This window comes from Zeugodacus cucurbitae, chromosome 6 (genome assembly GCF_028554725.1).
Source record: "Zeugodacus cucurbitae isolate PBARC_wt_2022May chromosome 6, idZeuCucr1.2, whole genome shotgun sequence".
NCBI lineage: Eukaryota > Metazoa > Arthropoda > Insecta > Diptera > Tephritidae > Zeugodacus > Zeugodacus cucurbitae.
In genome coordinates, this window is record NC_071671.1 from 47,707,763 (window position 1) to 47,731,485 (window position 23,723).

Consider the following 23,723-nt stretch of genomic DNA (forward strand, 5'->3'; position numbering starts at 1 on the left):
GTTTAATGTTATTACATTATGGTGTGAACCTCTCCTGAGATTTGTAATAATGAGCCAATGACTCAATAAAGCAGAATTCCATATATTTTAAACTATATTCCCAAAACTTCATTAATTTTTTCATCAAAAACTATTTGTGACTTAGCAACCCTAACGTGGCCACCCACTCTCATTTTTTTCGCTCGCCCCTCATGTTTATTGTTGTTATTTTCCGCAAGTTTCCGTGAATGGAGTGGCGTCTAGCCGGCAAAACGTGGGTGCTTGTTTAGAAAAACAGAAATCGTTCGATTTAAGTTGAATATATTGTTATAAGAATTAATAGTGTAGAAAACAAAGCGAAAACAATGCCGTACATGTGTTTGCTACAAGAGGGCAATGAAAGCCTGCCCAGACTTTTGGAGAAGGCGCAGCAAAACGGTTATTCAGTCATAGCGGCACATATAAACACCAACGAAATTCCATTAGAATACCAGGAGCCGCCAATGTGTGACAAACAGGCGGAGTTCACATATCCAGACTTGGTATTCACCTCAGATCACTGGAATGGCAAAGTTATAAATGTGCTCTCGGACACCATGGACTGCGATGCTGAAGATATGGTGGTCCGTCGTAATGCTGAAGAAGTGCTCAAACGTGATATTTCGTGGGCCGAACATTTGCAATATGGTGGTTATACATTGCTGCGTTTAAAATCCGAACGTAATCTCAATATGGCACGCATTGCATCCAGCAATGTGAAGGGTAAGTGCTCAATTTTTTTGTACAACTCAAAACTAACTGTACTTGCTGTGCATGTTGCATATGCATAGGTTTGCTGCTCGTACAGGTGCCGTTGTATAATTCCAAGGAGGCACAGGCAACCTGGCGACGTGATATTGATGATGACGAATTGGAACGCATTGGTGAACAAGATACATGGCACTGGTGGAACAACTTCAGATGGGCGGCAGATTTCAATCCTAAAATAAAGGTTGTGCTCGAATTGAGTGAAAGTGATCGTCCTTCTTTAGAAGTAGTGCGTCGTTGGATGGGCGAACCAGTCGAAGCAATTATAGTGCCCTCAACAATGTTCATATGCAATCGTCAAAATTACCCAGTGCTGCCAAAGGCGTGGCAAGAGATTTTATCATATTTCATGCGTGCACGCATTAATGTAATCATTTCGTCCGATGTGCATGATAACAGTCTGAAGCTCTATGCCGAGTATATGCTTCGTTTCCAAGAACTACACACCGACACGCACGAATTGCAAGCGTAAGTTGTATGCTAGCTTACGGAGTTGAAATAATTGTTAACTTATTGTCTTAAATTAGTTTCGAAGATGTGCTGGAAGAGCCACTGCAACCATTATATGACAATTTGGACTGCTACACGTATGAGGTGTTCGAAAAGGATCCGGCTAAATATAAGCTATATCAAGATGCTATCGAGCAGGCGCTGCTTGACCGTGTATCCGATGCGGAAAAGAAACAGAAATTGGTAAAATAAAATATGTCGTTAAAAAAAATATATATTTTTTTTTACAATTATCATACACAGACAGTTATTATGGTGCTGGGCGCAGGACGCGGTCCACTTGTGCGTTCAGCATTTAATGCTGCAGAAAATACCGGGCGCAAAGTGCGTGTCTACATTATAGAGAAAAATCCGAATGCAATACGCACACTAACGGCGATAGCGAAAAAATTATGGAGCAATAAAGGTGAATATTATTTGTTTAATATTATTTATTAAGCACACTGCTTACTATTTATTTAATTGCAGATGTGCATATATTCTCCAAGGATATGCGAGAATTCTCGCCACCCGAACCAGCCGACATTCTAGTCTCCGAATTATTGGGCTCATTCGGTGATAATGAACTCTCACCAGAGTGCTTAGATTGTGCACAGAAGATACTAAAACCCGATGGCATAAGCATACCCTGTAAATCCACCTCGTACATAAACCCGATAATGTCTTCGAAGCTGCTAAATGGTGTGCGTCAAGTGCTGCGTCACGAGACACATGGTCGCCAAAAGCAAGCCACCTACCATACACATGCTGAAAGCGGTTTTGTTGTGCTGCTCAAGAATATTTACAATATCGGTTTGCCACAAGCGTTGTTCGATTTCGTGCATCCAAATCCGCAAAAGCCCATTGACAATAGTCGCTATAAAGTTTTGCGCTTCGAAGTCACAATGGATTGTGTGCTGACGGGCATTGCGGGCTACTTTGACACAACGCTCTATAAAGATATACAGCTGAGCATTAATCCGCAAACGCATACGCCCGGCATGTTCTCGTGGTTTCCAATGTACTTCCCATTCGCGGTAAGTTGTTTGCTGATTTATAAATAAATAAAAAAAAATATATTATTTGGCATTTTCAGGAACCCATGGATGTGAAGAAAGGTCAAACCATTGAGATCCACTTTTGGCGTTGTGTTACAAAACAGAAAATCTGGTATGAATGGTGTTTGGCTTCGCCATTTCGCACGCATATACACAATCATAGCGGTCGTTCGTGCCCCATCTACTGCACGTAGGCAACTAAGAAGGCAGTTTTCAAAATATTATAAGCAAAAAATATTGGCATCTCCAACTTTAAGAATTCATAATTTAACTGAGAATATCTAATATTAATCGTTTTCAAATAGTATCCAAAGTAAATTGCGCCCTAAAAGGAAAACACTTTAAGTTGCTGGAAATTAATGTTTAGCACTGGCTACGAAATGTATATGTTTTTACAGTTCCAATTTTTGTAGTGCTTGTTTTGTTCTTATTCTTGAAACAGTTTTTTTCTGGCTTAAACGAGAAACTGTATAAATTCCATTTATTTTTACACTAATCGCAGATTTTTTGAATGAAATATTATATTGAAATATATGCCAAGCATAGCGTCCTTTTATTTAATTGTTAATTTAATGCTGCATTGTTATAAATAAGTAAAGAGTAATTGAAAATATACCATTCGACAATTGTAAGCATCATTTATAGCATTCATAAGTTAAAATAAAAAAAGTTTGATTAATGGGAAAAAGTAAATTGAAGATAAAAGTAAATTTTAGATAAAGAAACTGATAAGCAACTGGGAAAATCTGGGTATCTTTTGTGCTTCGATTAATGATATTTCCACTCGGATCTCTTGCTGAAAATTTATGGAAAGCAAATTTATTATGAAGAAGAATTCAATATTAATGGATAGTAAAGTTATACCACTTCTTGCTTTCTTTTCAATATTTAATTCATCTCAGTTGTTTGTTCGATTCGTTACTCACCAAGATATTATACTTTATACGAATGAAATACAAATGTACTCTGTTATATGTTGCATACTTTTAGGTGCTTACTGTCTAATTGGTAGATATGCCAACAAATTGGGGGTAACACACAATGATCACTGCAGAAGCTGCCAAGAAGTAGAAGAAGAAGTGAACTATAGTGTCATCTACAATGTTTTATACGAAAAAAGAATGACAACTGTCGATCGCGGTTTTCTTTACGATTTCACAGAAGTTGTACAGATAAAACTTTTAGAAGTACTTGATTTCATCAAGACCATTGAGTGATTCAAAGAAGGCATGGTTGTGTGAGGGGATCCAAGTTTAGTCTAGTCCTAAGGTCTAGTTGCCTAGTCCGACATCTGATATACTTACCTATTTAGGCGCTAAATTTAAATCAATTTTTAACCATTTTCTTCCTCCTGTAATGGCTTGGAAGTTCCTTTAATTTTGATGTCCTCTCTAAGAAACGTAGTTAGTTATTTAAGTCAACCTCTTTAGAGATCCTTTTTAAACGAAATCGATTGTTAAAATCATCTAGTCCAGACAGGAGCCTTTTCTCATTCATTATTTTCTGATAAGTATTGCACATTAGTTGATGTTGTTGTTGTAACAGTTATCAAGATCCTGCTCGATAGGTGTATTTCAGACGACTCTCGGTTCTACGTAACCGGAACGGACCCGGGCTTTTAATCCGGCCTTGGACTGTCAAATCGACGGCATTCCTCAAAATTATTTAGCGAATATTTTATGCCGCTACAACAACAACATCCTGAGAAAGAGCAATTAATTATCATGGTTATTTCGATGGATTCGGGCCTTAGGGTGTTAGATGGATGAATTTCACAAAGAATTTGGGTATGCCAAGAGCTTCTATACTCCAGTGGTGATCGACTTTTATATGACTATAGAACTTGTTCATTATGACTCATGAAGTTAAAATATGTACATGCTTTCAACTATCACTTTCAATGGCAAATCTACGCCAGCGGACAGCAACAAATGTCGAGCTTTTAATGAAAACAAGTGTTTTATTTTATATATTTTTTTTTAATATTTTAGATCATTTTATATTTGTATATATGTAAATACATATATGTATGTATATATGTATATAACTACTATTTAGACGTTCTTTTTTTACTGTTTCCGTTAATTACTGTTATGATTACTCATTTCAATTTTCATAGTAGCTCTACAACTTTTTTATTATTTAATTTTCTGCGTGTGCCTTTGTGAGTGTGTGAATGTGTGTTTGTTTAAAATGTTTTAATAAGCAAATTATTCATATACCAGAGTATTTCAAACTTTGAATGAATTCGTATTAAGAAACGCGTTAGTTCATATATATATATATATATACACTAAATATATATGTATTTATGAATGCACATAATCCGTAATTATTATTGTATGCATTAGCAAAAAACATTGTGCACAACACGTCCGCGTTGCCCGTATGGCTAGACAAGGCGGGTGTTCCGGTTACTCTGTGCTATATGCGCCTCCACATTTCGCTAATTATTTTGCATTCACATTCACTTATTTTTTTTTTTTGCTTTTATTCTATATAAATATTCAATTAATACAACGTGGCGTTGCGTAAAGTTATTTGAAAGCACATCGCATCTAAACGCTGCTGGTATAATTTATAATTTTAATTCGCATAAATAAACTTTTTTCTTTGTTTTTATTTATATTTTCAAAGTAGTTTATTTTTAATTTTTTTTTTATTTTTTTGTTTTTTTTTTTTCTTTTGTTTGTATTATATGAGTGTAAATCTGTTTATTTGAACTTACGTATACATTACAATGCAAAATTTGAAATTACGTAAGCAGAGCGTGTAGACGCGCCAAATTGTTGTTTCATTTATTTAGTTAGGTAATTAAATGTCAATTTCAATTTAATTTTTTGTGCCAATTTGTTGTTATTATTTTGTTAAATATTTTTAATTGAAAGTACTACTATTTATTTATTTTTATTTTTTTATGAAAATTTTGTTAGTGTTAGCTTTTTAAAATATTTCACTTTTTAAATTTATTTGTTTATATAAAAAAAGTATACACAAGATTTCATTGATTCATTTATTAGTGTGTTTAGATTAATCAGTATTATTTATTTTGTTATTTTCGGCATTACAATATTCATGTTGCGTAAACAGAAAATTGCTTAGAATTCAAAATTAACAAAGCATGATTTTTTTAGTATAAATTTTTAAACTTTTCTCTGCAAAAATTCATTAGCAGCAGCTCAGTTAAGAAGCAAACAGTTAAAGCACAGCTTTTTTATTGAAAATCTTTACAAAGCCAAACTCCAACAGCATTTTATTAATTTGTTAGAAATTCATTTCGAGCGCTTACAATTATTAGCTAATTAAAAATGTTTTCTTTTAATAAAGCGAAGGCAATTATGTTATAGCATAAGCGAAATAAATTCAAGCGGAACTAATTTTATGACCACTTAGTTAGATCAATAAATAGGAAAATTAAAATTTCAATAAAAAAACTAATATATGCATAGAGTTATGTTTGTATACTTATTGCTTTGCAAACAAATATACTTTCTTAAGACAGCTTAGTATATAAAATCGTCATGATGTAACAATTGAATTGAGTTTTGAGTGTTACCAACACATCAGTACTTTTAGTTGCCATTACTAGTGAATTTTAAAATAGATAAATTATTATATTTATTACAAAAACAAAAAATTAATTTAAAAAAATATAAACAAATTATTAAAAAATAAAAAAAAAATTTAATAAAAAAATAAAATAAAAATAAAAAAAATTGTTAAAAAATAAAAAACAAAATAAAAAAAAAATAAAATAAAAATAAAAAAAATTGTTAAAAAATAAAAAAAAAATAAAATAAAAATAAAAAAAATTGTTAAAAAATAAAAAAAATTGTTAAAAAATAAAAAAAATAAAATAAAAATAAAAAAATTGTTAAAAAATAAAAAAAATAAAATAAAAATAAAAAAAAAAAAAATAAAAATAAAAAAAAATAAAATAAAAATAAAAAAAAATTGTTAAAAAATAAAAAAATTGTTAAAAAATAAAAAAAAAAGAAAATAAAAATAAAAAAGAAATAAAAATAAAAAAGAAATAAAAATAACATTTTTTAAATAAAAAAAATATATAAAATTATTAAATAAACAAATAAAAAAATTCTTAAAAAAAATAATAAATAAATAAATAAAATTATTACAACAAATTTAAAAAAACTTAATAAAAAGTTATTAAAAAAAATAAAAAAAATTATTAAAAAAAAATAAAAAAAATTATTAAAAAAAAATAATAAAAAAAATTATCGCATTAAACTAAAGCTAAATTAAAAATAAGTAACAGAAAAAAGGCAACAAAATAAATTGAATATTAAAAAATTATTTCAAAGAAATTCAAACAAATATAAAAGAATAAAAAATATGTTAAAAATTTATGTAAAAAAATCTTTACAAAATATATAGTTAAAAAAATGTTTAAATAAAATATTAAAATAAATATTAAAAAAATTATATTAAAATCATTTAATTTTAATTAAAAAAATATATACAAAAATTTAAAAATTAATTAAAAATGAAAGCGTCGTATAAAATTTCCAAACTATAAGATGGTATTTGAGCAAGTCTCCAAAGGCACAATTTGAACTCAGCACTGCAAAATACATTTGTTTGAAATTTTGCACCAGGCAAAATTATGCTTTTGCTGAACGAATTTAAATGGCATTCCTCAAACACGAAACATAACTAGTATTTCAAAATGTTGAAATCAAACAAAGTAATTCATAATTAAACGTGGAGGCAGACTATGGTTCACCAACTACCTAAAGTGAAAATCACTGCCGCATTGAGCTGAAAAACTAACACATAAAAAGTAGAAACAAACCAACTGGCAAGTAGTGCAACGAATTCGTTAAGAAATCATAGTAATAAGAAAAACATACCTCACTCATAGCAACCAAAACTGATGTTCGTACATTCTACACATTACGCACAAATACATATTTGTTATTTGTAGTTTTTTGTTTTTTTTTTTTTGTATTTTTTCATTTAAATTTTCTTTGTATTGTGTTTAAAATTATATTTTATATATCATTAGTTTTCTTTCTCATATTACAATTAATTATGTGTTTCATGTAAAATAAATAATAATTATTTTTTTCTAAATAGAAATATTAAATCATTTGTTATATGCTTCGCCATTTCTATATAATGTACTTGCTAAGAATACGATACGCTTCAATGCATTTCAACATTGCTAAAACCTTCATTTATACCATGCTATACGCTTTCGCCCACTTTCTTAATAAGCGCGCTCCAGCTGTTTCGCTCACCACAAAAAATATTTATGATCTTTCTTTTAATTCGCCTTCATCATCGACTCGCACTTCCGTTACTTGCTTGCATCATTCATTGGAAAATTGCAATGTTTTTTTTTTTCATTTTCATTATCTTTTTTTAAAGCATACGTATTATACTAAGAAATAATTATGTCGTAGCATTCTATGCAACACATTGCTCGCTTTATGAGTTAACAGCACTTGCTTGTGGCATCTGGCCACCCATTACGCCGCCGCCGCTGCCGCCACCACCACCGCGTATGGCAATGTTGCCTTGGCCGGCGCGTATGGGTTTGGCGATTTGTGCCTGTGGACCACGGCGTCCGAGATGCTTCTGTCGTACCGCCTCCTTGATGCGATCCACTTCGTATTGATAGCGTTTACGATCGCGCATCGCACCCTCTTTCGCCTCTTTGAGTGCTGACTCTAACGCCTTGACGCGCTCCATTGTGGTGCGCAGACGTTTCTCCAGCTTGGGCAATTCACAGCGCAGATCGGCATTGTCGCGCACCAATTGCTTATGCACCTTTGTCAACTGATCGAGATTGTTTTCGAGGAAAGAGATTTTCTGCTTTTGTGCCAATGAACAGCCGTCCTCCTCGTTATCTTCGTTGATTACGGTCTTCTTGATGCGTGCCTGTCGAAAGTGAAGAAGTGTTATTTTGTGATTTTTTCTGAATTCAATAATCGTAAACACTTACCTGTAAATCTTGTACGAAGAGTTTTCTGAGGTTATGTAGCGTTTGCAATTCCTTAGCCACGGTATCTTCGAGCCCCTTCAAGTCTTTGCGTGCCTGCTCGCGTCGCTCGTTGGTGAGTATGATGTCCTGCAGCTTGTTGGACTTGTCCGCCTCTTCCTGCTTCAATTTCTCATAATCGACTGTCATCTGTTGGTGTGCCAAAATCAACTTCTGGTGCACGTCCTTCATTTCGCTCATCTCATGCTGCTTGGCCAGTATTTCGTCTCGCAGTTCAGAAACTTGTTTGGTGTGCGCTTCACGCAGCTCATCCATTTGCGAATCGAACATGGAACGTAGCTCCTCGGCCTTCTGTTTCTCCTCGGCATTAACAGCGGACACGTGTTCGGCGGCCTTCAGTTTGGCGCATTCTTCGCGCAATGAATCGATTTGCTCCTCTAGCGCGCGCTTCTTGTTCTCGGCTTCGCGCATCGATTCTTGCAGCGACTTCATGCGTGCCTCATGCTGCGAGATCAATAGACGGTATTCGCCCAAATCTTTTTCGTACTCGGACAATTTCTTGTTCGAGTCGACTTGTTGCGTTTCCATGTTGCTGCAACGCTGTGCCATATTCTTCGCCTCGGTCTTCATTTTACTGATGTAGAGGCGCGCCATGGTGAAGTCTTCCTCCACCTTGGTCGAATCGCCAGCACCGGTGACGCTGTTCATTTTCATATCAACACCTGAATCGCCAGTAGCCAGAGCTTGTCCGACCTCGGCTAGATCGCGCAAAAGATTTGTCAGCATTTCGTTGATGCGTTTCTTCTGATGCGTTGACATATCCTTCAACTGCTGCAGCTCCGACGTTGTCGTATTGAGTAATGTTTGCTTTTGCTGCAATTCCTCGTTGAGCGAATCGATATCCTTGTTCTTGGTGTCGATTTCTTGCGATTTTTGATCATAGTTGACAGCCAATTCTTCGAGTGCTTGCAGCACCTCTTTAACCTCTTCCTTGGCCGATTCGTTCTCCTGTTGGATGCGTGCCATCTCCGATTGCAGCGCTTCATATTCACGACGCGCATTAGCAATGAGCTCTTCTTGTTCCAAAATCTGATCCTTCAGATTCTCAACATACTGGCTCTGTTGATTGATTTCCTCATCTTTCTCATCGAGCTGCTGGTAGAGGCGTTCACGCTCGGCTTCGAGACGTGCTCGCTCATCGCTACTGATTGAGCCAACCATGAGACCGGCCGCCGGTGTTGCCGGCACTGGACCAGCAGTAGGTGCCGGCACCTCTACCTCCAAATTCGGTGTGCTCGCCTCCATGACATCATCGACAGTGACTTGCTCTTCAGCATTAACCGTTTCACCGGCGCGCCAGCGTGCCAACTCCAACTCCAACTTCTCAATCTTACCCTTGAGACGTGCATTCTTCTCTTTTTCCTTTTCGTAACGTCGCTTCCACTCTTCGGCGGTAAGTTCCTCATTGACACAGACAACATTCTTAACGGTCTTAGCACGACGACCGAATTCTAATGTTGATTTGGTCTCAGCCTCATTGAAACTAGCTGGTGAACAACAAATTACGATTGTGGTGCGTGCGTTACCGCCCAAAGATTCTTGTAAGATACGCGTCAACTTCGAGTCTCGATACGGTATATGCGTTTTATTACCGTCCGCCAGTGCGGAAATCACATTACCCAAGGCAGACAATGATTTGTTGATGTTTTTGGCTTCATCCAATACAGTACCCTCAGCACCAGTCTTCGAAACCTTCTCGGAACCAGCCAAATCCACCAAATACAATTTGCCAGAAAGTTTCTTTTGATTCTCCAAATTCTCTTGTTTCACATTAATCAAAAATACTGAATGCGAACGCGACGAATGCTCATTCATGTCTGCAGAAAGCAAAAATTCAATTAATTTCAAATATCGGTAAATATAAATAAATATATATTAACTCCATTCACTTACTTGTCACAGCAATGTGCCGATTCGATTTTCCCTCCTCGATTACCTCGAACACATCCTCCGGTGACGACACAAAACGCTCTGTGGCGCCCTTCACGTACGGCACACGATTCTTATCCTCATGCACGCTCAGATTCACTTTCGAGACATCCAGTAAATCACGTATCTTATCCATATAAATTTCGTAGTATGAGACCTTAATGTGAAACTCGAGATTCATCTCCATTGTGTAGATGTGATTGAAAATATCATTGACGATACGCGGTATGATACCTTGTTTCACAGGATCACCGAGTACACCCTCCATGGTGTGTGTCTTACCGGACGATGTTTGACCATAGGCAAATATTGTGCCGTTATAACCGGCCAACACATCTGTGACAATGGACTTGGCCGCCTCATTGTACACTTTCTCCTGGGATGCATTTGGTTTGAAAACTTTGTCGAACAAGTATACTTTGCCCTATGGATGAGTTAAATGGAAATGAAATGGAAATTAATTTTGATAAATAGTATGTTGAATTGCATTCGATATTAAATAATTTATTTAATGAAAATATTATTTTGGATATAAAAATTTGTGAGGCCTAATATTACGTCGTAAATATAATTTACTTCCTCCCTTCAACCACCACTCAAAAAATCAATAAAATAACTCTTTACTCACGTAATTTTCGTTAATGTTGCTATGGTGACAGTGCTTGCCTAAATATAAGTAAATTAAGGTAATTTTTGCTTACTTGTATCGAACTGTTTTTGCAGGCGATCTACATTTAATTATTTTAAAATAACGCTCGCGAAACTTATTTTAATATTAAATCAAATCAATTGACCAAAGAAAGTAAACCAACCTTTTTTTTACTGTCAAAGCAAATTCACCGCCATCAACTGTCACAACAAAAAGTAAACAAACAAACCGCTGTAAAAATTCATGCAAGCTTTCATTTGAATTTAAAGTGATTAGAAAGTATGGAATAGCAACGATTCACACATATTTAACACATTTGAACTATCTAGTGCTAGGCCACCAACGTGTCCCAACTGCAATCCATTTATTATCAACAGTTTACTAGTGAACCGGATGGTTGTGGGTGGCAAACACGGCGCAGCTGTCAACTACAAAAATAAAAGCAAAAGTTTGCAAACAAAGTTCCATTAAATACCGATGTGCACATGCCACGATGGTTTGTTCAGTACAAAGTTGTTGTTGTTGTTTTTTCTCCTTACTACTTTTTGTTGTGAACGTATGCATCCTGCTGACCTACTTTTCATAGTTATAGAAATTCATACGAATACATGCCATATTAAAAATGACAAAGGGAGAAAGGGCGTGTGTTGATATATTCGGATAATTATTGTGATGCGTTTTTGATTTAATTCTTTTTTTAATCTTTCAGTATGCAACCACTAAAGATGAATTAAACGCTTGGATGAATTACATATTTGCATAATAGTGAGTGGTTTTCTGTGTTTTGCTTGCTTTCAAAATAAACATTTGACGTTCCTCTACTAAACACACACACCCACACCCACATATTTGTACGAATCTGCCATCCATCAATCGCACAATCATATTCCTGTTATTTATACATTAATTTATGCGCTAACGACTTGCACCTGATTGCTTGTGCACGCTGTTGTTGTTGTTGTTGTTGTGTTAACCTTTTTGATATAGGAATCAACCGAAAAACTAACAAATTTGGGTTAGAGACATTAGTTGCGCTAAACGTTAGTTGATTGGCAAGCAGACCGGAATTTCGTACGCACACACACAGTTTTGGCTGCTTGCCAAAAGGAAATTTCACCACAGATAAAGTACGAAATAAAAGTACATAGAGGAAAAAAAGTAAATAACAAAACTTAATGCAAATTAAATGCGATGTGATATTAGAAAAATCAATATACAACTTAAGCGGATAAAGTGTGGCGTAGATAATGTAGAGTTGTAGTAGAGAGTATAGAATACTATGAAGAATTTTATGGAGCTAAAAAATAAAATTTAACACAGCACAACGCGGAGAAATATGATGTTGTCATAGAACGCACAACAAAATAAAAATCAATCTTAAAATTAACCAAATGCAGCTTTTATTGAAAATATAATTATCGAACTTGCCCTGCAAATGATCAATGGCATGGACTGTTGTAGGAATATATCGCGCGGAAGCTTAAAATATTTGACATAGTTTTCAAGGCGGTCGAGTCTACGAAATCGGTCAAGGACTGCCAATTCGGCAACATTCCTCAATATTAATTGGGGAATGTTTTCTGCCACAACATAATAGCAACATATTCCATATTAGACAAATAAAAATGAAAACTGCAAAAATGGAAAATGGGTCAAGATGATTATATTTATATTATATAACAAGAGTAAAAGCTGTCAGCGTCAAAATAGCATACGATAGAAAAACCCGCCCTTTATACTCAAATAGATAAAACAATTGCTTAATTACTAAAAACAAATAAGTGATAGTATGTCTAGGGAATTTTTAGACTTTGTCTGGTATATGTACATACACACTTGTAAATAGTAAGATTTATCATACACAAAATCAAATTAGCTTAAGTAATTTTAATTTGGTAAATAATTGAAAAGGTCGTTCCGCCTTGAGCCCTGTTATACGCGCACGTTGTGCTGGTCATTGTTACGGTTTGACTCATCTATTCTGTATATTGAAATGACTAAAATGTATACACACATGAGTGAGTTTCGTTTTCTTTTTCAATGTGAAATTAGATCATAAATATAAAAATACCAAGTCATGTTCTCACCAATCAACTAACGACCGTCAGCATATAAGAAACATATAAGAATCCAGGAAATTTTTTTGTTTGAGGGAATTATGTGATAATTTCACACACTACCTAATTTCGGTATAATTAAAACGAGTGTAACGCAGACACTGTGTAGCAAAGTATATTTTTTGTGGAAATGATTCGAATACCATGAATTCAAATATAAGTTGATAGTTGCTATAGCTTAAGGGGTTACTGATTTAAAATTTTCATAATTTTTTTGGTACTCTAAATTAAATATTTCTATATGTTTTCAAATTCAAAAGCTATTTCTTTCAACCATCCCTCATTGCACTAAGAAACTTCCATAACGCAAATTAAAAGCGAAATTTAAATTTAAATAACATTGAAACTGCAAACAAAAGGAAGTGCAAAGCAAATGAGCCATGTGCCAAATGAAAATAGTTAAGCATGTTTTAACTCGAGTAACAAAAGCCCAACAATTGACAAGTGGTGAGATTGTGGAAAGTGTGCTCGAGGTTTTCGCTTTATTTTAATATTGCCATGATTGTTATAATTATTATTAATATTCCTGTACAATCGCATGTATTTATATAAAGTACGTATGCCATACGTGCTTTCGTTGGAGTGCGAGAAATTTTTAATTGCTCATGCATATGTACACTCATCGAAACAATATGCAAAAAACTGTTCTCTTTTTGCGCACTTTCCAACAGCTGAATAGTTTGGGTAATTAATTTTTTCCACAATGACACACATACATATGACTTGATGATAACATTTTAATTGGAGAAATATATAGATTAGATTTAAAGCGAAAAATATGATGTCAAAATTATGTATCAACAAGTAAAAAGAGACAGATATTCAGTAAGTTGTATCTAGTAGAAATGAGATGGAGATTTGGGCTTTATTACGCGCCTTCAACCTTCTCGAACAGCTTCAAAGGCTCAAAGTTTACATAAAATGTTTGTTGAAGACAATGTTCAGGAGCATAATTGCTTTCAGAACATCAAGCAAAACATTTACCGACAATAAATGGCTTTAGTTGCCACGATCCACGCCTTCACATGTGATTATAATGAAAAAGAACCCTAACCCCGACGACAATCTCCAAAAATAAACAATTTAGAAACTCCTGAAACCTCGAGCCTTTCCTTAACTTAATTTTATATATGTAGTTAAACGTAAATAGAAAGGAGTTATCTAACCATTGAGTGCTCTCCAAAGTGTGCTCTTTAACAACTTATCTCAAGTGAGCCATATTCGCAACAAAAACCCCCTTTGCAAAAAAAAAGAACAATAGAAATAGAAGAAATAACATAACATAACTGGTCACACTACTTTAAAAAGAAAAAGAAAGGCACGACACCATACGAGAATCTTAGTTTATTTTAAGCGCAATTAAGAACTTCAAGAAAAACATGTAGAACATCAAAAGCAACACATTTTTCGCTTTTATGTGTTTACTTAAGAGGGGAAACAACTCTTAAACTTAAGCCACCGGCGTTTGACAGAAAATTGATGTCAAGTTTTTATGTTGCTAAGAAAACTCCCAAGAAAGTACACAGCGAACACATACACACACACACACATGCAAGCAAAAACAAAGCGAGAAAAGACCTGAAGAAATTTAAAAGAAATAATGACGGAAGCAGCACGCAGAGAGTTCATGTAAAACGCCAAGTAATCTATTTTTAAAATCATTCATAAAAGCGTTATACATACATACAAACATACATATGCATGTAGGTGCGTTCAACATTGTCTCTCTTTTATTTAAAGATGGCATAAAGTAGAAAAACAGCGCAGCAGATCAGTAAAGCTATTGCAAAAAGAGATGTTGGCAAAGTGTGAATGATAAACAAAAATAAGCACTTTTTATTAACCAAAAAACAAAACAAAAGCAACAATACCAACAACAGCAAGCACTGCAAAGTAAACGAATATGTGGAAATTATTAAAAAGTACTTACAACTACGAAAATATTAGAAAAGCTAAGTGTATTTGTTAAATAACACAATGAGGACTGTAGGCAGTCAGAGTCAGTCAGTCAGAGTCAGTCAGTCATTTAGACGACCGCCAGTCAGTGACGAGTGTACCAGTACTCCAGTCTGTTGGCAATGGATGATGGAGTTAATTACCATTTTCGTAATTGGCAATAGCTTGTTAGTGTGGTTGCATATGAAAAAGTACCATATAGATATGTATGCCGGTATGTCTGAACATACATCATATTGTGGGTAAAAGTTTATTAGCGTTTTGTCTAGTTGTACGTATACATAGATTTATGGTTGACTGCTTTGGCGGTTAGTTTGCCAAATCAACATTCAAACAAACACAGATATTTATATACACATATCTACATTAGTTCATTGGTAAATCCACGAAGCCATTGTTATAGCGAGACATAAAAGAAAGAAATGTGGCGCTGCTGTGCGCCAACATGAAAGGCGGTTGCTCGGCCGGCAAGACCGCATTTGGCGCAACACACATTTTTCAGTGTAATTAAACGCTTGGAAGTGTGGAATATTTTCGAAGGCAACACAACTGAAGGAGAGAAATTATAAAACTAAAATATTGATGCGCATGGAAGAAAGAAAGAAAGTGATTAGATTGTATATTAAAAATTTGATATGCCAATAGCAAGTTAAGCCATTATTGCTGTTTGAACAAAGAAAAAGCAACTGATTGCATTTGTAAATATTATAAATTTCTAACAAAGAACTCACAATCCAAACATAGTTTAAAGAAGCATGCTGAGCACAGACTGAGTCCATAACACTGCTTATAAATGAAAGATGGGCGAAATCCACATGATCCCTAGAATACTCTTGTTTGAAGCATTACAGAAATGTGATATAAAGCACTATACATATACCATTTCTTGAGGCAATGTAGAGTAGTTTTTTAGGATATTTATATAGAAATATCCTTTCCATTTTCGCCCTAACTACATTTGAATTTCCTTGCTTGTTTCATTTCATTTACTATGCATTACAGAAACTGCTCAGAAAATCGTTGGCAACAAACACAAATTTCCAGTTTAATTTTCACCTGCATATAAAATTAACCCTAATAAACACTTACGAGTCTTTTGTTTCAATACGTTCGTACATTGTATGTCCACATTTCAACGTGGGTATGGCAAACAGAAGTGCTCCAAATTCAAGTAGTATGAGCATGCACTCATATGTTTTTGCGCTTCAAGTCGACCCATCTGTAGTGCCGCTACACATATCGCAACAAAAATGCCTGTTAGGTTTAAATAAATTATTAAACTTCTACTTGTGCTTCATTCGCACGAAATGCTTGCTTGGCGCATAATTCTGTCGATAGCTACACACAATGTAATTGGTAAATGTGTATATCCACCAACATACATATAGGTATATTTACATATGCTATTCCTACTCCTACAGTGGCGCACTTTTGCTGCTTGTGCTGTCCATTTGCTGTTACCATTAACGCTACCAACACGCCATTCCATGCCACCCGGCATATGGGTATGTATATGTAAGAAAATTCCGCGTGCAGTCATCACCGTCGTCGCTCCTGATGTATGGGCATGACTCACGCGCCATAAACAGTGTTCATGTTGCGGATAACTTGGCACAATGAACACAATAACTGTGTGGTATGAGGTTGAAATCGTAGCGTTGGCGCTGACGCCGACAATATAGCGTCGTAGACGACGAAGACCATGGCATCGGTAGCGCTGACGGTAAGCAGTATATGAATCGTTTAGATTCACGCAACTCTGTCTTCCGTCCTACATCTGTCCCCAGTTTTTGCTGTCCACATCTCTTTCGGCTTTTGTCTTTCTAGCGTGGTGCTCTCATTCGCTTTTAGAGTATTGGTTAATCGCCTCTATATATTTTATTTCTTTCTTTATTTGTGTTTTTGTTTTTTTTTTTTTTGGAGCAGCTGTTCGGTCGACGTCAAGATGTCGACTGAAGTATTTGCGGAAAATTGGTAAAATAAATGTTTATGACTGGAATGTTGTTCTTTCTATCAAAGATTACTGCTGTAAATCTAGATGCAACTGTTTTGTTTTGATTTCAATTTTTTACATGGCTCTTTGTTGTTTTGTTTTTACTAATTTATCTTAAAATTTAATAATGAATGAGTGAATCGTTTGTTTAAAAATGAATTGAATTATTGAACAAACGATCCACTTTAAATGGAAATAGAATATGTGCAAAAAAGCCGGTTTAAATTTTATGAAAAGAAACTATGAAAATAGTTAGTGCGTTTTACTAAAAATTTACTATGACGATATAATTTTAGAATGTTAGAAAACCAACCAAAAAAAATTTCAAACGAGCTTTATAGAAAAGCAATAAAATATAGTACTTTAACCACTTTAAACTGTGACACTAAATATGTACAATTATTTCCCGTCTACATACATATAAAACTTAAAAAATATTAAATTTTTCAAAACTTGTTTGACATAATCTTGTCCCAACAATGATTTAATAAAATCTCGATCAGATATATGGAATCGAATACCATCATCATTGTTATGAAATTTTACAAAGTGGGGTGGCAACACCCAACAATAAACCTTCTGCCTTGTGTTATGTATTTGTTTTAGGGTAGAATAGGGTAAAAATGACGTCATCGACCAAGGAGTGTAGCGGGAGTGGTGGCTGAATATGACTATTTTTGCAAACACAAAACTTATTTATATGCATAAATGTAATAATATTTTATATTCTCAGTTTTAATCAAATATTTACAAAATTTACATACCGCAATGGAAATGCAATTCTCTTCAGTGCTGTTTGGGAATTTGACGATGAATTTAGAGCCGGCCTTCTCTTCACTGTCATTCAATGGACGAAAACGACATACCACTTTGATACTGTCCTCCGCTGGAATCTCACGTTCAGCAGACATTTTGACGACTGCTACGGTACTGACCGAACCGTTAATCTATATCTATGAAGCTTATCCAATAAATATTTCAAATTGGTTTCGTTGCAACTACACTTCCAATTAGCACCGCTCCACTGCCTTTCGCTTTCTTTCAATTGTATACTTCTCTAAAGTGAAAATTATTACTGTATTTAACAATTATTGACTTTTGCTACGCTCCTGTCTCCTAATTTTAAATTTTCCTTTCTTTAATTTTGTATTTTTTTACTTCACTGGTGTTGCCTTTTGCTTTTTGCAACTGCGACGACGTTTGCTGCTTGCTTCACCGAGCCGCAGACACATGCAATTTCACACGTCAATCACACAACGGAATGGACGCGTTAAATTTTCTGAATAAAAAAATGCAATTTATAATAGCAAAGAATACCCTTTATTCAAGGTTTTAGTGGAAAATTTTTCAAATTTTTTAATTGTTAAAAAATATAAAAATTTTCACTTTGCTCGTCAAACCGAACCGAACCGAACAGCAGAAGACGAGACGACAAATACACACCTCGCAACGCAACCGAGAAAGATGACAGCAATTGACAGCAAAAATGTGTTAACAGATTAATTCCTTCTGACACAATTTAAATATTTTCCTATACTAACAATTAAGCGGTATTGTTTTTAGAACTACAATAACAATTTATTATATATTTTTTTTTATGAATACATTTAAATTAAATAAGTAAAATATAATAATTAATTAGTACATATGAACAAGTCTTTGAAATAATGTGGCAACCCCATCATTTTTGCACTTTGTCATTCACCGCTCTTCACAAGTTCAAAAGAGATTATATCAGCCATCTCTTTCGCGCAACGGACGTAGTTTAAAATCAGCTGGCATTAAAAAAGATGCCGCACTAAAGAATTTATTAAAAATATTTTATAAGCTATAATACAATAGAGTTTAAGAAACAATAGCTATTTGTAACACTCATTTTTATGAAGTTGTTTTAATTATTTCAAAATAACCTGCATAAATTTTTGTTTTCTCCTCTATTTAGTTTCAAAAGTACTTACACCAAATCACCACCCTGTACCAAGGAATGTGTCAAAAATGTCAAATTCTAACAATTCCCTCGTTTTGATTATTTCGTGCCATTGTCAAATTTAGCAAAACACACGTTAAACGTATTAATTTATAATAAATTTTCTGTGATTAAACAAATTCTACTTTCAAGAAGTTTGTAGTTTCTATATCCATGAGTTTCCAAGCACCCGCAACAACCACAGCCGCGAGCACTGGTTTCTCGTTTGGGCTGGGAACAGCAGCCGGAGCAGCGAAACCGGCATCTTTTTCATTTGGCGCCACTGGTGGCGGAGACGCAGGCGCTGTAAAACCTTTGGCATTTGGCGCACCAGCACCCGCTGCAACATCTATGGCTGCTCCCGCTGCTGTTGGATTTGGTGGCAGCTTTCTTGGCGCAGCTACGACAACCTCTGGCACAGCCGGCGCTTTACCTGCAGCTTCAACTACAACCACTGGCTTCTCTGGCTTTGGTGCACCAGCAGTTAGCTCAGCAGCCGTTGCTCCCGCTGCTGCTGCACCAGCAACTACTGCGTCGTTGGGTTTTGGTTTCGGTGCTGCCCAACCTACAGGCGCAACCACTGCTGCAACAGGTTTCAACTTTGGCGCTACGCCAGCTGCAGGTACAACCACAGCGATCGGCACTACAACACCATCCGTAGCCGCAGCACCGGCATTCTCATTGACAACTGCTAAGACAACGGCGGCTGCTTTGCCAACTCTGGGAACATTAGGTACTTCAACTGCGCCGGCCACAGGTGGTTTTGCAAACCTCAGTACTGCAACAAAAACGACAGAATCAGCAGCTGTAGCAAATGCTTCACACCTTACATATAATCAGTTGGAGGAACACATCAATAAATGGACCTTAGAGTTGGAGGAGCAAGAAAAAGTGTTCGCCGATCAGGCGACACAGATCAATGCGTGGGATAAAATTCTGATTAGTAATAATCATAAAATACTCGAGTTGAATGATGCTGTACAAAAGGTGAAATCAGATCAGCAAACGTTGGAACAGGAGTTGGAATTCATAGCCACGCAACACAAAGAACTTGAAGAAAGTATTGTACCACTGCAGAAGGAATTCCTGAAGTTGCCACAAGTTGATGTGGAGCGAAGTCAAACATATCTCTTGGTTGAAAATTTGGACACCCAATTGAAACAGATGTCAGAAGATCTGAAAGAAATCATCGATAATCTAAACGAGGCCAATAAAGGCCAGGATAGCACAGATCCAATTATACAGATTGGCAAAATATTAAACGCGCATATGAGCTCGTTACAATGGATCGAGTCATCTACAACTAATATTTCAAACAAGCTCGATGATATTACGAAGATGCACGAATCGTTTAAACGCGAATCGGAACGCTCCTTCCGTTCCGCTTACTACAATTGATTAATGTTATTAAATGATATTCCAAGTTTTTTCTCAATACAAATACATTTTTCTATAAAATACGTTATTTTATTTAATTTCTGTAAAAATTACAAATAAATCAAACAATGAACTTAGTAATATTTGTAATGTTTCAGCCGCATCAAAGTCGCCTGTTTGTTTGTGCTGCCCAACGCCAAATATGCGCTGTTAGGTGAAAATTCCACAACACGAATTTTGCCAATATCATCCTTTCTGGGGAAATTGGCAAAAACTGTAGCGCTAGGGAAGTGTGCCAACTTAACCGCGGACGCCACTTCCACGGAGCTCATAGCCAAAACTTCAGCAGTGTGATTGAACTTCACATCTGAAATGCTTGTACGTAAATTGAGAAACGTCTTCTCTGGCTTCGGTGTGGCAGTTAGTTGAAGTTTTTGGAAGTCATAAACGTTAACCACACCCTCCCTGCTACCAGTCGCTAGGAGGCGTTGGTCCAACGATAAATCCATTGCATTGCCATTCAAACAGCCGTCGTCAATGAGGCTATGCGCCAAACGTTGCTTTGTCAATGAGAATATGTTGATCTTGGAAGACAACGAATTACAAATGATATTTTTAGAATCGGCGGTAAAGCATATGGAAGCAACACCGTCATTTTGTTTGAATGTGTGTATAAGTTCCTGAGATTTGGCATCGAATAGATGCATGTTGCCGAAACGACCAGCGACGGCCATGTAACGTCCGCAAGGAGATATTCTAAAATTGCGCAGCGTCGTAACATCCTCGGGCAGTTTATAACGCGTTTCCTGCGCTGTCAAAAGATCGTAAACGTAATAATGTCGCTTTGTAGAACCAAAAATAGCCTGTAAGCAAAATCAAAAATAATAAAATCTGGTTTGTTAAAAAAAAGAAAACAATAGAACCTTCGTGCCACAAGGTTTCAAACGCGCACACATTATGGGGAAATTCTCAAAACGTATGCTGTGTAGCTTTTCATTTTTCACACCATCAATGCTGTATATGGTTGCTATACCCGATGTACCTGCCACCAATGTCGCTGTGCTTTTTGGTATAAATTGTATACTGGTAATAGAACCTTCGGCATATGATGCGCGATTTAAATCTTTCAAACGTTTGATATCTATATGCGTTTGTCTTAAAGTGTTCGTGTCTGGTTTAGCCACAAAACCAACAGTCTGCAGCAGTGCCTCGTCCTCTGCATCCTCCGACACTGTTTTGTTGTCTAGCTCTGCCCATTTTGGTTGTGGTACTGTTCGCACATAACGTGCAGTCAGGTATTCCTTGTACGATTTATCTTTACGCAAATGATCCTGCGGACCAGAGAAACGTGTAGGACGTTTCACTTCCCCTAATGTTATATCTGTGTCATCCTCATCGATCCAGGCGGGTTTTCGCTTTCTACTATCTTTTGTGTCGTCCTCTTCATCTCCGCTTGCCACTTCCTTTTTATTGAATTTTTGGGCATCATCAACGGCTGCAGCGAAATTCTCCAGCAAGCCTTTTCGATCACCGAATATGACCTTTTCCATGGGCAATTCCTGGGTGTCATCGTTGGCAGGTTTTTTATTGCTCGTTGGTGCAGAATATTTAATTTCGTTGCTTGTGCTTTCCGCCTTCAATTTCTCACGCATCAAATTTTCGTATTCTTCAGCACATTCGAGCAGATCCTGAATACTCTCATTTTCACTGTCACTCATTTTATTTTTCGTTCAATGACCAATTTATTAAAAAATAAAGCTAATAAAGTTTTTACGGCTAAATTTATTGAAAACCTGCCCCACAAAACTTTTGTTTTGGTTTTTTGACAACTGACACACGTGTGTGGAACTTGTGAATACAGTGAAGTCAATATAATTAGGATGGTGCCAATAATTTATTATTTTTTAATTAATCAATAAGGCGGTATGAATTCATTTGTTTAATTTTTTTAAGTTATTGCTTTTAATTTAAATTTAATATTCTTTCAATAGTTATTAATGAAAACTTTTCAAATAATTGGAACTGTGTTTTTACAAAGTTGGGTGATTGGAAAAAGTAATAATACATTTATCTCTAGAGTTTAGGACCTAATTTTTTATACTATCGCCTCAAAGTTGCTAAAGAGAGTTGTATAGTTTTGTTCACATAACGGTTGTTTATAACACCCAAAACTAAACTAGTTAGATATAGGGTTATATATACCAAAGTGATCAGGGTAAAGAGTGGAGTTCAAATCCGAATGTCTGTCTTTCCGTCCGTCCGTCTGCGCAAGCTGTAACTTGAATAAAAATTAAGATATCTTGATGAAACTTGGCACACTTATTTCTTGGCACCATAGGAAGGTTGCTTTCGAAAATGGGCATAATCGGACCCACAAAATGGCGAGAACCGAAAACACATAAAGTGCCATAACTAAGCCATAAATAAAGCAATGGAAATAAAATTTGGTATGAAGGATCGCACTATGAAGGGGCATATTTGGATGTAATTTTTTTGGGGAAGTGGGCGTGACTCCGTCACGTACATATCTCGCAAACCAATAGAGCTATATAAACCAAACTTTCTGCAGTCGTTTTTTTCCACTTCTTAATACAGTCCAAAAACTTAAGAAATCAGATAATAACCACGCTCACCTCCCATACAAAAGTTAGGTAGAAAATTACTAAAAGTGGGTTAACTCACTAACGAAAAACGTCAGAAACACTAAATTTCACATAAGAAATGGCAGATGGAAACTGCACTCAGATTTTTTTACAAAATGGAAAATGGGCGTGGCGTCGCCCACTTATGGGTCAAAAACCATATCTCAGGAACTACTCGACCGATTTCATAATAATGAAACTTGGTTTGTAATAGTTTCCTTACATCCCAATGATATGTTGTGAAAATAGGCCAAATCGCTTCACAACCACGCCTACTTCCTATATACCCGAACTTTGTGGACGATCTGAATCGTTTACTTTACAATATATAAAGTAAGTACTAGTGAAGATATCGGTGCAAATACTATGTTTATAGTGTGACAGCCCCATTCTAAAAAGACCATTTAACGAAAGTTCTAGGAGACGAGCCTTTTCGATTAACCATGTTAAAGAAAAATTAGAGGAGTAGTTTTCACAGCGAATACATAGGTTAGGTCAATTGTATAATTTTAGCAATTGTCAATTTGTAATTTTTTTTCTGGATAAGGATGAATTTAGCCTATCCAGTAAAAAGTTTCCGTGGTCTTACTTTAATTTCTTATTGGATTGAAGTTTCTCAACAACATTCTCTTCAGTTCCTCTCTTGTCAATCATAGATTTCTCTCTTCCTCATAATTTATTTTATATTTTCATATGTTTTCTTGTCTTTTCTTCAAAAAAGCTTCATCAAAGTAAA

General features: G+C 35.4%; 4 protein-coding genes across 4 annotated transcripts; 2 read left to right on the forward strand and 2 right to left on the reverse strand.

Moving 5' to 3' along the window:
* The first annotated feature begins 188 nt into the window (after positions 1-188).
* Positions 189-2,874, forward strand: LOC105216997 (protein arginine N-methyltransferase 5). The gene is made up of 6 exons (XM_011191793.3): positions 189-741; positions 810-1,254; positions 1,314-1,479; positions 1,540-1,702; positions 1,765-2,312; positions 2,372-2,874. The coding sequence occupies exons 1-6, from the start codon at positions 345-347 to the stop codon at positions 2,525-2,527; spliced, it is 1,875 nt and encodes a 624-aa protein (XP_011190095.1). The 5' UTR covers positions 189-344; the 3' UTR covers positions 2,528-2,874.
* Positions 2,875-7,475: 4,601 nt separating this feature from the next.
* Positions 7,476-18,445, reverse strand: Khc (kinesin heavy chain). The gene is made up of 4 exons (XM_011191792.3): positions 17,767-18,445; positions 10,252-10,711; positions 8,302-10,175; positions 7,476-8,237 (listed from the first exon to the last, which is right to left on the reverse strand). Exons 1-4 carry the CDS (start codon positions 17,911-17,913, stop codon positions 7,785-7,787), a joined length of 2,934 nt encoding a protein of 977 aa, XP_011190094.1. The 5' UTR covers positions 17,914-18,445; the 3' UTR covers positions 7,476-7,784.
* A 541-nt stretch (positions 18,446-18,986) lies between these two features.
* On the forward strand, positions 18,987-20,482 carry LOC105216993 (nuclear pore glycoprotein p62). Its single transcript, XM_011191790.3, has one exon. It carries the CDS (start codon positions 19,143-19,145, stop codon positions 20,364-20,366), a length of 1,224 nt encoding a protein of 407 aa, XP_011190092.1. The 5' UTR covers positions 18,987-19,142; the 3' UTR covers positions 20,367-20,482.
* On the reverse strand, positions 20,410-22,195 carry LOC105216995 (U3 small nucleolar RNA-associated protein 18 homolog). The gene is made up of 2 exons (XM_011191791.3): positions 21,269-22,195; positions 20,410-21,208 (listed from the first exon to the last, which is right to left on the reverse strand). Exons 1-2 carry the CDS (start codon positions 22,061-22,063, stop codon positions 20,480-20,482), a joined length of 1,524 nt encoding a protein of 507 aa, XP_011190093.2. The 5' UTR covers positions 22,064-22,195; the 3' UTR covers positions 20,410-20,479.
* Between the last annotated feature and the right edge of the window lie 1,528 nt (positions 22,196-23,723).

Coding starts and splice junctions, on each gene's coding strand:
- LOC105216997 (XM_011191793.3), top strand. CDS start 345: ATGCCGTACATGTGTTTGCTACAAGAGGGCAATGAAAGCCTGCCCAGA. Junction 742..809: donor TGCATCCAGCAATGTGAAGG/GTAAGTGCTCAA, acceptor GCATATGCATAG/GTTTGCTGCTCGTACAGGTG. Junction 2,313..2,371: donor CAATGTACTTCCCATTCGCG/GTAAGTTGTTTG, acceptor TGGCATTTTCAG/GAACCCATGGATGTGAAGAA.
- Khc (XM_011191792.3), bottom strand. CDS start 17,913: ATGTCTGCTGAACGTGAGATTCCAGCGGAGGACAGTATCAAAGTGGTA. Junction 10,712..17,766: donor AGAATTGCATTTCCATTGCG/GTATGTAAATTT, acceptor ACTCATCCATAG/GGCAAAGTATACTTGTTCGA. Junction 10,176..10,251: donor TCGGCACATTGCTGTGACAA/GTAAGTGAATGG, acceptor TGCTTTCTGCAG/ACATGAATGAGCATTCGTCG.
- LOC105216993 (XM_011191790.3), top strand. CDS start 19,143: ATGAGTTTCCAAGCACCCGCAACAACCACAGCCGCGAGCACTGGTTTC.
- LOC105216995 (XM_011191791.3), bottom strand. CDS start 22,063: ATGAGTGACAGTGAAAATGAGAGTATTCAGGATCTGCTCGAATGTGCT. Junction 21,209..21,268: donor TGAAACCTTGTGGCACGAAG/GTTCTATTGTTT, acceptor TTTTGCTTACAG/GCTATTTTTGGTTCTACAAA.